The 15,486-nt window shown below is 41.7% G+C and overlaps 1 protein-coding gene across 1 annotated transcript in view; it reads right to left on the bottom strand.

Moving 5' to 3' along the window:
• Positions 1-15,486, bottom strand: part of LOC141787385 (mucin-5B-like) — an 88,406-nt gene that overhangs the window by 62,718 nt on the left and 10,202 nt on the right. The window contains exons 8-20 of the mRNA XM_074665676.1: positions 15,333-15,450; positions 14,829-14,967; positions 12,686-12,793; positions 10,886-10,955; positions 8,109-8,249; positions 7,858-8,022; positions 7,631-7,725; positions 7,392-7,553; positions 7,027-7,265; positions 4,280-4,335; positions 3,096-3,205; positions 2,844-2,995; positions 214-352 (exon numbers count right to left, since the gene is read on the bottom strand). Coding sequence (XP_074521777.1) covers positions 214-352; positions 2,844-2,995; positions 3,096-3,205; positions 4,280-4,335; positions 7,027-7,265; positions 7,392-7,553; positions 7,631-7,725; positions 7,858-8,022; positions 8,109-8,249; positions 10,886-10,955; positions 12,686-12,793; positions 14,829-14,967; positions 15,333-15,450 — 1,694 coding nt within the window. The remainder of the gene's footprint in view (positions 1-213; positions 353-2,843; positions 2,996-3,095; positions 3,206-4,279; positions 4,336-7,026; positions 7,266-7,391; positions 7,554-7,630; positions 7,726-7,857; positions 8,023-8,108; positions 8,250-10,885; positions 10,956-12,685; positions 12,794-14,828; positions 14,968-15,332; positions 15,451-15,486) is intronic.

Genomic DNA, 15,486 nt, shown 5'->3' with positions numbered 1-15,486 from the left:
AAGGGTGCCTGCCCATAATTCAGATGACCTGTGTCTCTGGTTTAGCAAACAGTATGAATAAACGTAAATTACCTGATGAAAATATCCACTTAATCACATGCTCCAATTATATCTGGTGCCAGACTTTATGATGCTATATCATTATTTGCCTTTACTGAGGTGAAGCCATTAAGTTATTAATATCACTGTCCACCTGACCATGTGCCACTATACCTGCACGAGTGTGTATTCACACTGTCCGTTGAAGTCAAACCTCTTATCGTCAAACGTGACATAGTGGCCGTCACCATAGACCCCACAAACAGCATCACACACGTTGTCGGTGCATGTGAACTTTCTGTTAGAGCAGGTACTGAGAAGGAAAAACACAAGAAAAACAAGGTTAGACAGGCATGTTAGAAATGAAACTACAGGTGTCAGAAAATCAACAAATTAATGGAAATGTGATTATTTTATGCCAATGTAGTGCAAAGACCTAATTAGTTTGAAACACAGCCTGTAATTGAAGTTTAAAAAAATAGAAAATCAGCTTCTTTTATTAAAAAAAAAAAAAAATGCAGATTTTTTTTTTTCAGAATTTCCTCTTCACAGGAACTTTTTCTCCACCAGAATGGGGCCAGCCATATGTTCCTGCCCAGACATCGTCACAGTCACAGTCATTATGAGGAAAAAAAAAAAAAAAAAAAAAGACTGATCAAAAGGGTTTTGGTGAAAGCAGAGCTAAAGATGCCGAACCCTTGAATTCATTTCTTTAAAGGCTGGCGTACATCACAGAATTCTCCAGACCTTCACAGATTCAGGGAGCACACACTTGATGAGGTTATGAGGTGATGTGTTATGAGGTTATTTTGTGCCATTTGAGACTAATTGAGCACAGATTCATAGACACCCTTTACACAGCCGCAGACTCTCCTGTGTTGAGTCTAGCTGTGCTACTCCTCCGCAGAACGGGACGATCGTCAGTTCAACGATGGCTGAAGACCAGCGGTTGAATATTCAGGTTTGAAATCACATAATACACATGGTTGTCTGTCCACTATGTTACCCTGCAATTGACTGCCAACCGGTACCAGGGGGGTTGTGTTTCATATGTTTTGCTCATCACTCCTCATTGTTGCTATGTGAACTTATCTGCTTGGAGTGATGAGGCTGTAGCCTGGGCGCCAAACTTAAATTATTTCTGCACTTAACAGTTAAAACATGAGTTGACTGACTGAAAAATGAAAAGTTTTAAAATTTAGTAAAATTTTGGCATTTGAGTCATGGAGATTAATGATACATCAGATGCAGCAGCAGTTTGTCTCCACTCCGTCACAGCATTGTGACAATCAGATAAGTTTCCATTCAAGTGAACAGCTGCGTTACCATTCAGCAGCTGCAGCCTACGGAGGCTGACATTGACCACTGATTATGTCACAGCGCCGCGTTGAAAGCTGTTCCATTTCAAAGCCCTCTCCAAAATGCAGCCGATATGAACAACAAATTCAGTGACTCTTTCATAGCCTCACATATCCCAAGATCCATTACGCGTGAACGCTTAAAATGATGGACACGGCCAAACTCCAGAAGGAGTCCTGGTTTATCCAGATGTGGAGGATCTCTGGCAACAACCGTGTGATTGTTTTTCTAAAACATTAAAGAAAAGATTGTTTTACTGTGTAAAAATGTGTTGTTTGGGCTCTTTTTAAGTAACATACTGAGGAAAAACAGTTCTTCTTTATAAATCTTCTCATTATGGGAAAACTTGATGTTTAAAAATTTAAATTCTCTGGGAAAAAAAAAACTATATTTCTTTTTAACATGGAATTCAAACAATATATTAGATCAACTCAGTACTCTAAAAAAAGCGATTTCATCAAAAACAGTTTGCATTTTTACACTTCCTTTTTGGGGGGGATCTAACCCCCCCAGCGCTTGTTCAGATTTTGAAAATGTCCGTTGTTTCTTAACTATTACATGTATATCCTGGTTCTATACTCTGTCAATAAAGAAAATAAGAATATTAAAGGAAACAAATTTTTAAAATACTAGTAAAAAACATCCTGTTACAAATGTGAGGTTTTAGCTCCTATGGTTGAAAAGTAACGCAGGCCTGTCAGGTGAAGGCGGTGCTGGTGGCGCTGAAATTGACAAACAGGAAATGCTCCGTAGACCAGACCATTTTCATTCAGTTTGGCCTTTGCGGTCTACACAGGCTACAGCGGCTGCAGCCTTCAGACACAGCTGATGTGTGGACTCACAGTGGGTGCGTTCCTTTGCAGTCTGTCTGCGTGGCTGCTCAGTCATATTGCAGGTAATATGCAGCCATCCTATTTTTGCCGGACACCAGAGCTGTGACGCATAAATTCAGCGAAGGGAAGATTGAGCGGGACAGGAAGTAGTGACCGGAAACTATCTTAAAACAGCCAGTGACTTTTAAAATAAAACAGACCGTTTCAAAATCAGTTTGTATAAGCTTGACTACAAGCAGACATGATGAGTGGAGCCAGACCAGGAGTCAACAGGTTTGAGGTTTTACAGCCCAACATGAATGAAGAGAGACTGATCAATGGAGGGGGAAGAGCAGGAACTCCTCGGTCTGTGACTTAAAGTCAAGGTTTTTTGCATAAATATTTTGTAAGCACAGAGATCGTTTGTGTATAATCTGGAAAATGCTGCAACAAACTGCCCTAATTTCATTCATTTTATCATAAAAAGAGGAAACATTTGACTTTGTTTTATAAACATTACCAGCAGAAAAGGTCCAATAGTAACTTAAAACTTAATCAGCAGATTTATTCAATGAAAATATTTATACAATTATTTAAACTTAAACTGATGTTCATGTTGTGGCTCATACTAACCAGGTGTTGCAGTCCACAGTTAGCACATCTCCAGCCTGGTAGGCATGTCCGTTGTGCACACATGGACAGTACCGTGCTTCGATGCAGCTTCCTGTTCCATCTGACACCAGGCCCTCGGGGCACATGCAGCCTGATGTACAGGTTGTAATGACCTGTGGTCAAGCAAAGCGGAGGGCGATGAGACTGTTTGAGACAAACCAAACTGGTACTTGTTAATCTTCTGTTAGGGTGGGAATGCTATGTGACACTTACACAAACCATGTCCAGAGTGCTGCAGCTCTTCTCACATTCAGTTCCAGCCTCTCCAGGTGGAGCATTGGTGCAGTCAAAGTAAACCATGGGGTACTTGCACTGTGGCTTATCTGTGTAACATGAAACGAACATGCAACAAAAAACAGAAACAGAAAAATAAAGCCATGTCACAACTTCCGAGGCTTGTCAAATGAAGCAGGGTTTTTTGTGATGTATCCTAAGGGTAAAGTGGGTTTTTAGTTTGCCTTCCTATCACAGGGGCACCTCGAAGATGATTACCTTACCTGCCTTGAAAGAGGTTATAATGATGTAAAAGAGCCTGAGCAAGCAGCACCAGGCCATCAGTGCAGTGCAGTGTTGGCAAAGTCAAGGTGTGAACCAGCTGCTGCTGTTGTTGAGATTTTTCCAGAAAGATTTGCATTCACTGCTGCTGTCTTAAATATTGTTACATTGTCTGCTCTCTATCTGCAAACTTAAAAGCAAGGGCACAGTCACACTGGCAACCCGTACAGTGCCATCTAAATCTCAGATGGTTTGGCCAGTGTGACCGTAACTGTGCCGTGTTTAAGCACGGTTCCCTTCTCTGCTTTGGCACGTTTCAGAGAGGTGGGCTTCAGCACGGTTTTCCTCGTGCACGAGCACAAGCACGCGGACAGAGCGTATGATTCACGATGTATGAGCGCCATGACCACTCCTCTCGACAATCATTTAAAAAAAGTGGGGTGTTAGAGAGCTGTGTCGGACCAAAACTATTTAACATAAACCAGTAAGTCTCTAAAGTTGTAGCAGTGCTCTCTGTGTCTCATTGTGCTGACTCTGATCAGATCGTGCTTCATGTAAACGGATGCTTCACGATGACTTAGGCAGGCCGTGTGTGTGTGTGTGTGTGTGTGTGTGTGTGATATGCGTTGAAATCTGGATCATGTAGGAGTACTGTGACCACTGGCCATACTCTACAGCTGGGGAAATACCTACATTTTGCTTTGTTTGGCCACTTAAACAAACAGCCCCCTGTCGCCTAAAGCCTGAAGCTGAACCTAAAGACTGCTGAATCAGCATTTTATGAAAGGGAATGCCTTGAGAGCCCACTCAATTTAACAAAAGAGTGGAAAAATGAATAGGTTTTTACCAAAACCTAGAGACAGTGGGGGTCTTTCAGCACTTTCACACATGTTGAAACCTACCTGGGTGGGGTCCTCCCGGCTTGCCTGGGCAGCTGAGACTTCCATTTCTGCAGAAACTGAGAGAATGGGAAGAAAAGCACACAAAAATGGTGTTAATGCTGTCATCAAGTATCAGGAGGAAGATGATCTTTGACTCATTTTGGGAGATTTGACCTGTACCCTGACATAGTTTCTTCCCCTGAATTAGAAAATGGTGCCAGCTCTATTGAAGAGTTCCTGAGTGCTCTACTTCTCTGGAAAAGTGTTTGAGGGTCCATGTGTGTGACTTAGCTTTTAGCACCCATCCTTTTCTGAAGTACAACTATGTGTTTACCTCAAATAGACGCTAATGTCAGGATAAAAGGTCTCTGGATACACACATGATATTATTTTCCCTGTGTGCTGCTGGTTATACTTGGGTTTGAAGGGTTTTTTTTGTTTGTTTGTTTTTTTTGCATCTGGACTTCTTTTTACGGTGGTGTATTGTGTTCCATTTTAAAAAAATACTGTTTTAATGAGACTGTCTCATACAAACAGTATTTTTTATTAATTTTGATTTTCTGTTTTTATGAACTACTATCTCATAAAAACAGGAAATTACTTATTTTCTAATTTCCTGTTTTACTAGGATACTATGTAATAAAGATAGAAATTCGAAACACAAAGGAGTTTCTGAAAATCTTCAATGGATGGTCTAGTCTGAGGGTGTTAATGTGGATGGTAAATGACTCCCATAACTTTAGCCTAAAACAAACTTTTGAATTAAAGCTGCTGTGAGGGGGATCTGTTTTAAATGGACTGTCTTGCCACCTGCTGGCCTGGAGTCTCACACACACTGTCACAAAGATGTGACTTTTAACCAGGCGTGTGTTTGTTTTGGAACAAATTTTCTTTGCTCAAGTCAACTTTTTACTGGATACAACGCGACAAGATAAGGTATTTACCAAAACACTTGCGTAGCGCTGTTGTTTGAAGACTGAGAACAAGCAAACATTCTAAGTTTGTACCGTACGTCAGTAGCCAGCTAAATGTAGCATCTACTAGCAGCCCAGTGCTCTGACCTATCTGGAGGCTAACGTGACAACAAGTAAACACTGTCAGTTTCTATGTAGTTTAGTAGCTGTTTATATGTAGGTCAGCTGACAGCCCGGTGCTCTGAGATGTGTCTTGACTTTAGGAAATCCTGGTCATGTCCTGCCAGTCATCTACCAATCAGAGCTACTGTAACCTCACTCTTTATTTTATTGATAGACTCTCAAGTTTGAACAGACCACTGCAGAATAACTGCTGACTGTGGGTTGGAGTCAACACTAGCACAAACACATTAGCTTCTGTGTTAGCCTTTAGCTTGTGTTTTAGCCTTTAGCTCGTGCTCTATCTCTCTCCTGTTTCTCTGTCTTCTGCTCTTCTGTCCTTTTTCTGTCTGACACTTAGGCTCCAGTGTCCACCATCACTACAAAATTAATCACAGAAATAGTTTTCAGCAGAGAAAAACACGGATCTCTCTTCTCTCTGCTAAACTTCCTCAGTCGGCATAGTGTTGTCACAAGCCGCGTTTCCACCAAGCAGACTGGTTCGGTTCGTCTTGGTACGGCACGTAATTTGCAGCGTTTCCACTGACTTATCCCGGGATAGATCCCCAAAAACCGAGACGAGCTGTCCCACTTTTTTGGGACCCTTCTGTATGGGTGCCAGACAGAACCAATCTGCTCTCGGAAGGTGGAGCAACACACTGCAGACTGATGATTGGTCAAAAGAATCGTCACTTACCCTGACAATGGCTGCATTTCTCCTGGCGGCATACAGACTTCTCTGAAACGAAGCTTGATTGTTCTTTGTATCAAAGAGCTACAGAGAGGACAAAATGCTGCACGTCTTCCATCTGTGCTCTTTGTTTACTGTGTTGCATTTTTCTTCTTTATTGGATATATTAGCGGGGTAAACTGTGTTGGGCAGCTACGGCGTCACACCACTGTTAAACCGCTGTGGCTTTCGGCATCTGGCTTACACACCGCCTACCATGAGAGGGCACAGTTTGCTGTGGAAACGCAAACAGGATCAGGCTTAACTGTACCAAACCGTCCCAAACCGTACTGAACCGAACCGGACTGCTTGGTGGAAACGCAGCGATAGAGACCTAGATAAATCAATCCAGTCTTGCTCGACTTGATTGGAAAGCTACGAAGTAGCATTTAGGGATAACCCATATTTGTGTTTTAATGTAAAGTGTGACCCTCAGCCGTTGATCACTGACACGCTTAGCTCAGCAGTTAGCAGTTAGCAGTTAGCAACTGGCACAGTCACTTTTAACTCCAGAACACCCCAGCTAATCTGTACAACTAGATAGAAGTTGACTCCGTGGTGTAGTAGTGTTTCTGGAAACAACTGACATTTATATGTTGCTTAGAGTTTCAATGTAGTGTTTAAAGAACACAAACTTATTTGAATGAATGGAGCTAAATGTTGCTCCTGTTGTTCAAATGTGTGCGGATATTTATGATGATGTGAAAATCAAAAATAAATACAACAATTGTGCTTCCACAAGATAGCTATCTCGTAAAAGTAAGGGAAAAAAATCTTTAAAGTGAGGGCAATATGCCACCGTACCTCTCTGAGTGGAGAGCAAAGCTGTGCAGCACTTATGAAATATTAAACTTCTTTGCCTCCAAGAATACTTTCTTCATTTTCACTGCGTCAGACCCACTACTGTTGGGTATTACCAGACCCTTTCATGCCCAACCTTTGACATCACCAAACTTTGTATTTACCAAGTGTGACTGTCTTTGATCACAGTTTGTCTAGCAAGGATGATTTCGTCTTTGTCGTAGCAGGGACAGTCTTTACTGGTCACACATTGTCCTTTCTCATTCATGTAGGTTCCCTTGAGACAACCGCAGCCATCCACTGAAACAAAGCTGGCCTGGCAGGAGAAGTCAATCTGACTCAGAGATCGGCAGGTACGCTGGCAGCTGGTCATGCTGTAGGCAAAGTCGGTTTGCTCTGGACACTTTTTATATTTGCCTGGTGGAGGAGATTGGAGATGAGTGCGGCATAAGGCACTGAATGTGCTTCCCTTCCTTTTTATTGCATGTGATCAGCCTGATTTCCAAACACCAGATCTACAATACCACACTGAATAAAGAAGGAAAGTCTTTCTTGTTTGCTCACCACAAATACTTTCCCGCCAGCCATCGAGGACTATTCCTCGTGTTGCGCAGGCAAAGACATACGCGGAGACAGCAGCACACATGCTCTTCTCATTGCTGTTACTGTTACAGAAGTCATACATGCAGTTCTGTAAGAAGACACAGCAGACATTAGGAACAGGGGTTTAATGTATTTGTCATTACATACTTGTTTGATCACACTTACCTCTTTGTAAGAATGGGGTTCAATGTATGGATGGCAGGCTGCAAAAACTCCTTTGGGATCCTCTAATACGGAGCACAAGTATTCAGCGCTGCTCCCTGAGTAGAAAACCAAATGATGTGATTAAAAAACAGAAAGACACACTTCATTTGGAGGTGAGTCATGGTTTGTCTTATTTTCTGTTGTATGAACTGTTAGGACAGTTAAATAAAGGTATGTTTGAGTCATACCTTGGTTGATGCCCTGGTTGCAGGGATGTGTAAAGCGTGCAGTTATGTCCGGACAGTTTGCTTTTGTTTTCAATGTGTTGACAAATGCTGCAGCAGTGCTCTCTATTAGACCAGCTTCAACTTTGAAATCATCATTAACTTTGTCGTTGAAGTTACCACACAACCCTGAGGAAAAGAGAAAACACATTTTTTAAACATTGGAGTAAATTTGGGGGTCGGAGTTTTCAAGCTATAATAATGTGGAGACATACCAGTAAGAGTTCCTTTGAGTGAAGCGTCCGCCATTATGAAGACCTGCATCCTGGGTTCCAGCTGGACCGCAATATTAACACCAGACTTGACAATCTTCACAAAGATGTAGAATGATGACTCTTTGCTTGCTATGAGCTCCGCTGCAGCAGTCAGAAGGTTTGAGAAAGTCAGTGTCACGGCTTAAGGACTCAACTCACACACACAACACATTACTGCTGGTCTGTAGATATCTACATGTTCAACATGTGATCATCCTCTATCACCTATGTATGTATATAAAAAGCTTGTATAGTTCTGCTGTAGATGCAGTACAGCGCTGTTCCATTAGATTTGGGCTTTAAATGTTTTGGGGGTTTTTAAACTTTGTTTCAGTCTGTTTTGGTTTTTATAAGTTTAGTTTTTGTGTTGAAGCTGTAGTCTGTAGATCCTGTATCTGTGATACAAACAAGCAAAAATCAATGATTTTGGAGTGTCGCCTCACATAATCCCGGTGCCCTGGTCGAAGCACCAAGTCTAAAAAGTCCGCACACACTCCTGCTTGTCAGCACGCGCCTGGTCGCAGGTAGCCCACTCTGCGTTACTGTGCTCACGCATGGATGGATTTATGCTAACCAGAGGGCTCAGCTCTTGGAATCAACTGTGTTACAGTGAAAGACGGGACTCAACTTTCCCCAGGTTAACGTCAAACAATCTCTTCAGCATTTATGGCGATATGTTTCACACTCGAGTTGTGCTCATGCTGAAAACATGACTTATTGCATATGCAACTTCCATCCCTCCCCAAAATGCAAGAAGAAAAACTTAGTGAGCATGCATTGTGACACTTACTACCCAACACCACAACAAACCAACACGTGAGGCAACCACCCACCTCACGCCATACAGTCTATGGTAATAACATATCCTAAGCTACGGCTGCTGCCAGGGAAAACAGTGCCTTCACCCTTGGAAACTGTGCCATCATTCTGAATTAAAATCACATAAGGGAGCAACATAATAGTGCCTCCCAGCTGTCAAGACACTTTCATCATCCAGGGACTCCATGTCCAACTTGGAGAAACACCTACAGGTACGAAGACAAACTACTAACGTCTGCCGAAATACACAGAAGTCCAGTAAGCTAAATGGCAGGTCTGTTAGCTTGCTAAGCTGTTAATAACCAGTCAATACTGTTACTCATGCCACTACTGTACTGTATAACTACTGGTAAACATCTTGGGACTGTAGCTGCCGATGCTGACTTGTGCTTGTGTCGGAAAGTAATAACATTAGTCTGCTAGAAACTGAATCACCCAATTTAAATATATAATATCGTGACAGTCATATCTGGATCAAACAGTCATAACATGTAATAAACACAACGTGATGTCCTGATGTATACATGTTTGGTATGTCTTATATTCTTCCTTATCCTCTGCATCAATTTATCTGCTCTGTGCTGTAAATCATAACCACCCAATTTCTTTCTCATGTGTCACAAGATGGAGCTCTGAATACATTGCCATTTCCAAACTAATTGAACTTACAGGAGAACGGTCACAGGGTGACATTTGTGGGAGGCTTGGAGTCACCAGGCTACACCCCACGAGCTGACTTTTCTCAGGAAATATACACTCACAGGCCACATTATTATCACGCCTGTCCAACTGCTTATTAGCGTTGTATGTTTTTCTAGAAAAAAAAATTTAAAATACCCTGAGCAGATGACACATTTTTATACTCTGTCTTGCCTTGCATGTTTGGTATTGAAGTAATCTAAAAGTAACTAAAAGTAATCAGTTATATAAACTTTAACATTGTGATACTTAGAGTAAGTTACTGATTACATTTTTAACAGGTAACTTGTAATTGTAATGGATTACATTTTCAAAGTAACCCTCCAAACCCTGGTAGCCGGCAGCACTGCTCGCCACACACTCTGCTGGAAGAGACATTACCTGAGCGCGCATGCAGGTAAACCAACACATCTACCACCCATAGCCTGAGACTGACCACAGTCCATCTAGACCTGCCCTAGTAGAGAATTTTCCAATGTGTTTCATGTGTCGCAGATATGTGTTGTCTCAAGCACAGACTGTGTGTCGAATGGACAGCATGCAAAAATACACAAGAACAGCAGCTGTCAATCATCGTTAAACGTGATGTAAAACCTTGTTTTCGACCTTGTATAACTATTGAAAATAAAACTTTCCAGAAAAAAGAGGACTTGAATACAAGATAGCCAAATGATGTCTTCAAACCACCACAACAATCTGATGTGAGAAACTTTTCTACCAGGTGTATTAATTTCTTAAATTTTGACCACAGCCCATCTGGAATGACTGGGGAGACAGATTATTTGAGCTGTACTGCAGCCAGCCACCAGGGGGAGCAGTCTTTATGGCAACCTCACTTCAAGCCGAGCAAGATGACGTCTATTTTTTTTTTTTTTTACAGTCTATGGTCTCAAGCCCACGCCTCGAGAGAGTTGTTGTCTTCAAGAACTTTACCTGGGCTTTTTTCAGACCCAGCCTGGAATTGTCATGACTTGGATTACTAAGACCTTTAAAAAGACATTTAGATGGACATATTTGATTGGTAAACAGTAATCCGTAACATTTGTACCACTTTTTTTTACCTCTTACAACATAGCATAACGCATGTGAGGATAAAGATCAGTTTGGCTCTGTAAGATTCTGTTCTTCACTTTGGTTAAAAGACAAGAACTGAAAGGGATAAAGGTCTTTGCAGCTCTTATATGTTCTGTGTCTTCTGAAATAAAACTGAGGAAACTTACAGCTCGACACTGGAAGCTCAGAACGCATCTGGTTCAGAAATATTTGTCCGGTTGATTGGATTTTAAGCACCTGGCATGTGGAGGAGAGATGAAACATTTTTTAAAGAAACAAGTTCAACATTAAAGGGATAGTTCGGGTTTTTTGACATGAACCTGTATGGCATCCTCATCTATAGTTATGTACATCAGCGCTGTCTTACCCCTGTCAGCGTCCTGTGACCCGAGATCTGGTGTGGTTTTGGTCCAGACGAAATTATTTGGGCAACATGGCTGGGGTCACAAAAATAAAGCTTTTTTCCTTTCAAAACAAATTGTGATCAAAAGAGTGATAAATTTGCATCACAAAACTGCAAACCGAAAAAAAGTCAGACTCCGTTACCGATTGGCACTACTTTCTGGTGCATATCACTGCGCCATGAGGTGCATCCAGCTGACCGGCGCGTGTTGTCACTGTCATAACAACTTAAAAAAGTTAACTATAACATGTCTGACTACGACACTGATGAAGATGACATTACATTTATCACAGAGCCAAGGGGATTTATTTCTGAACCTGAATATACCGATGCTGAAATTCGTCAGATGGAGTTAGAACAGGTGGAGAGAGACGATGACAGTCATGTGGCTACTGGAGCCACAGCTGGAGTCATCATCAACCCTCTGTGATCTTCTCACATACAACTGTAAAATCACTCGTTTTTTTTTTTGTTTTTGTTTTTTTACGTTTAATGCTTTTAAACTTTTAATCTCTTAAAGGACCTTTACATGTGTAAGAGTGGACTTACTTTCTGTCCAGACTTAATTGACGCTCAGCAGGTACGAGCCGTGATCATGTCACAACCATGGATGTATTACAAGAACTGGATAGCGTGGCTCAGCCTTCCACCATGTTAAGGATTTAAAGCCAGAATCTATATGGTCACAGCCCTACAACCAGCTTACAACTTACGTTTTCATTTTATTGTATTTATTATTATTTTATACTAATTTTGATGTGTCAAACTAAAACCCGCGACCTGACCCGCTTGTTATTTTTTCCACCAAGATCCGAACCCGGAGAAAAAAAGGTTTTAAAAACTACCCGCAAATCAGCTGTGTTTGCGGGTACTCGTCCCAGTGCAGGACTCCGCTGCACACTTCAGACAAGTGCACCAGCATTTGTCTGTCACTCTCTCTTTCACTGCTCCAGCTGTGGCTCCAGGAGCGACATGACTGTGATCGTCTCTCTCTCTACCCGTTCTAACTCCATCTGACGAATTTCAGCATCAGTATATTTGGGTTCATAAATAAGTCCCCTTGGCTCTGTGCTAAATGTAATGTTATCTTCATCAGTGTTGTAGTCCGACATGTTATCGTTAACTTTTTAAAGCTGTTATGACGGTGACAACGCGTGCCGGTCAGCTGGATGCACCGCTCGGCGTAGTGATACGCACCAGAAAGTAGTACCAAGCGATAAAGGAGTCTGACTTTTTTCCGGTTTGCAGTTTTGTGATGCAAATTTATCACTCTTTTGATCACAATTTGTTTTAAAAGGAAGAAAGCTTTATTTTCGTGACCCCAGCCATGTTGCCGGACTACTTTTGTCTGGACCAAAACTGCACCAGATCTCAGGTCACAGGACACTGACAGGGGTAAGACAGCGCTGATGTACATAACTATAGATGAGGATGCCATACAGGTTCATGTCAAAAAACCCGAACTATCCTTTTAATTTCAAGAAGAGCGTTAATGTTTTTAGGCCTTTAAACTTTCTTAGTGAACATATGGATGGTGGCTGGAGCATATTTGTGTGAAACTTACCACACTCTTGCTGTTTATGGCCACAGTTACAGATCTGAGGCAGGTGCTTCCATGAGTTGAACCACACTGTTCCAGGCCCACCAGCACCGAGAATAAAGAGCCATTGCTCTGTAGCAACACACACAGGAAATGGGAAAACATGAATGACTGTAGCATGAGAACTTCAAACAGCAAACACGGATCAGTGTAACAGCAGACTAATGACTCTACTTCCTGGTGGTGCAGTTCAGAATGAGCATGTAACCATCAGGGGCTTACAGAGATTTTTTTTTCAACTTTTTTAATAGGTTCCCTTTTTCCAGAGGACTTTTATTTTTCAACACTGAAACCACAAGACAGGTATGCAGGGGACAGCTGTCCTCAGCAGAGCAGAGAGGGACAGCTCGGCACAGTTTAACACATGAACTGCATCTGAAGTTTCTGTAAGTAACAGCAATAAAGCTCCATGATTCCAACACCAACACTACATTTATATCACTGTGGTTCCTGCACAGACCTGACCATATAAATGCCTATTCTTTCTGCTCTTGGAGTCTGTCTCTGTGCAACAGGCTGGCTCAGACCGCTGTCTCAGAGCACGGCATCATATCAGGGATAAAACGTTGGAAAACAGCGCTGCTTTCTCTGTGTTTTATTGCTCTTAAATGTAGATTATTTGACTTGTGACGAGTCCAAGCTTTTGTCCAATAGTTGTTCTGAATGGATAGAAATCAGGAGATGTCAAGAAAGGATGAAAAGCTTTGCTGCAGACTGCGGTAAAGAACGTGTTCATTTGCTTTATGGAGCTAACAGAGAGCGCACTTTATGGAAATGCCAACAGCTATATCCAAGGTGAACTACGGTCCTTTTCTGAAGACTTTAGGATTAAAGTTAGATCAGTTATTGTTGCTTCACAGACTCACCTGCACATATACCTCAAAATTCAACATTTCTGATGGTTGATTATCTGGGGTAGGACTAAATAAGAACTGATCTTTTGCATTGCAGCTTCAAGTTTTAAAATAACTTAGTTGATTCTGCATATCCTGAAGTTTTCAGCGCATATTGTTTGACTGAAGCCAGAAGTGGACATCTTCTTCTTTTATCACGGTGTATGGCTGACTGTGTGCTGCAGAGGGAGGTGCAGCAGGAGGAACATCGAGTGATTTACAGGCTCAGGAATGCACCACCCTCGATTATCAGAGGTCCCCAATCCACAATGTTTCAAAGTATTTGTTATTATAAAACTAGCAAACCGCTGGTTACATATTAAAAAAGTGTGTATTTATATATGTGTGTGCGTGTGTGTGTGTGTGTGTGTGTGTGTGTGTGTGTGTGTGTGTGTGTGTGTGTGTGTGTGTGTGTGTGTGTGTGTGTGTGTGTGTGTGTGTGTGTGTGTGTGTGTGTGTTGGGTTGGTGTGTCGTCAGTAACTTTTGGTACTTCTGCAGTTTCTCAGGCCGGCACTGGAGAAACTGCAGATTTTGGCGTCTCAACATTTTTAGACTGGATGTTGCTGCTTGGTCTGAACAGGTCAGGGAGGAAGGAAGAATTTGATCATCATCACTTTAACACTCAACAATTGTCATGTCTTTTTTTGATAATATATAAAAATAGATAAAAAATGAATAAAACCAAAACTCTAGACTTCTTCCTGCTTTCAGTAAACCCTGAATGATAGACACATACCCCGTGCTGTGCCTCTCCTGAGTGTTAAATTGTTACGGAGACATTGTTAAGTTACATCTGACTTTAGTCATGGTTGTCCTGACCCCATAGAGGACCCATACAGGACTTTTTACTGCAGTGAAAAAAGGGGTCCACGGTGGGTAAAAAATTACAATCATTAAATTTGAATACATATATTCAGTAATGACTTATGGCTTTTAAATTTCAATATACTGCATGAAGACGTAACTTGGTTACCTCAGCCTATAGCCTTGTTGTCCTGAATCCAGAGGTGCAGGACTTTACTTTGCAGAGAAAACTGAGACACCAGTGACAGAAACAAAGAAACTCTTTGGGGATCTGGGGGTTAAATTAGAGTAGACCAGACCCTTCAGAGTAACTCTTTTTGGGAGGTTAACTGCTACCTTCCTAAGATGCAACAATCACACAGTCTGGTGAACTGGTCTAGACAGTATCTAGGGTGATGGTGTGTGGTACCTTGGTGAGCACATAGGTGCAGTCTCCATGAAAGGTGTAGTCTTTTCCATCAAAGCTTTTGACATGAGCTCCTCCCGTCACAAAGCATGATCCTGCACAGTTGTCTTCTGTGCACTTCCACCTTCCACTTATACACACACTGTCAGCACACACACACACACACACACGCACACACACACACACACACACACACACACACACACACACACACACACACACACACACACACACACACACACATACGTAAAGACTTTTTTTTGTAGCAGCCATGAATGTATTCATTTACCTTTATAGAAAGCACAGACAAAACTTGCACAAAAGTTATTACAAGTGTTTTTCCTGGCTCATTTTAAAGTGTATGGGATTGTGGTGAGTAAAAAAATAAATAAAAAAAGGTTAAATGGGGGATTCAGGATGAATTTAATAAAACAGTACCAGGACAGATAAAGAGGAATCACAAATTGATTTGGTATTTGACAACTCAGCAAAAGGCTCTGTTCTTACCAGGATCTGCAGCCTTCGTGATAGGACTGTCCTGACTTGTAAATGTTGTCGTTGTGCACACACGGACACTGTTCCACTGTCACACAGCCACTTTTAGAGATGTCATCATAGATAGTTCCTGAGAAGGTAAGGAGAGATGGTCAACGTCACTGTC

The sequence above is a fragment of the Halichoeres trimaculatus genome, unplaced genomic scaffold (assembly GCF_033239565.1).
Source record: "Halichoeres trimaculatus isolate MK-OKI-2021-1 unplaced genomic scaffold, fHalTri1.1 fHalTri1_scaffold_3, whole genome shotgun sequence".
Classification (NCBI taxonomy): domain Eukaryota; kingdom Metazoa; phylum Chordata; class Actinopteri; order Labriformes; family Labridae; genus Halichoeres; species Halichoeres trimaculatus.
The sequence above is the reverse complement of the archived record's forward strand: the minus strand, read 5'-3'. Positions and strand labels throughout refer to the sequence as shown.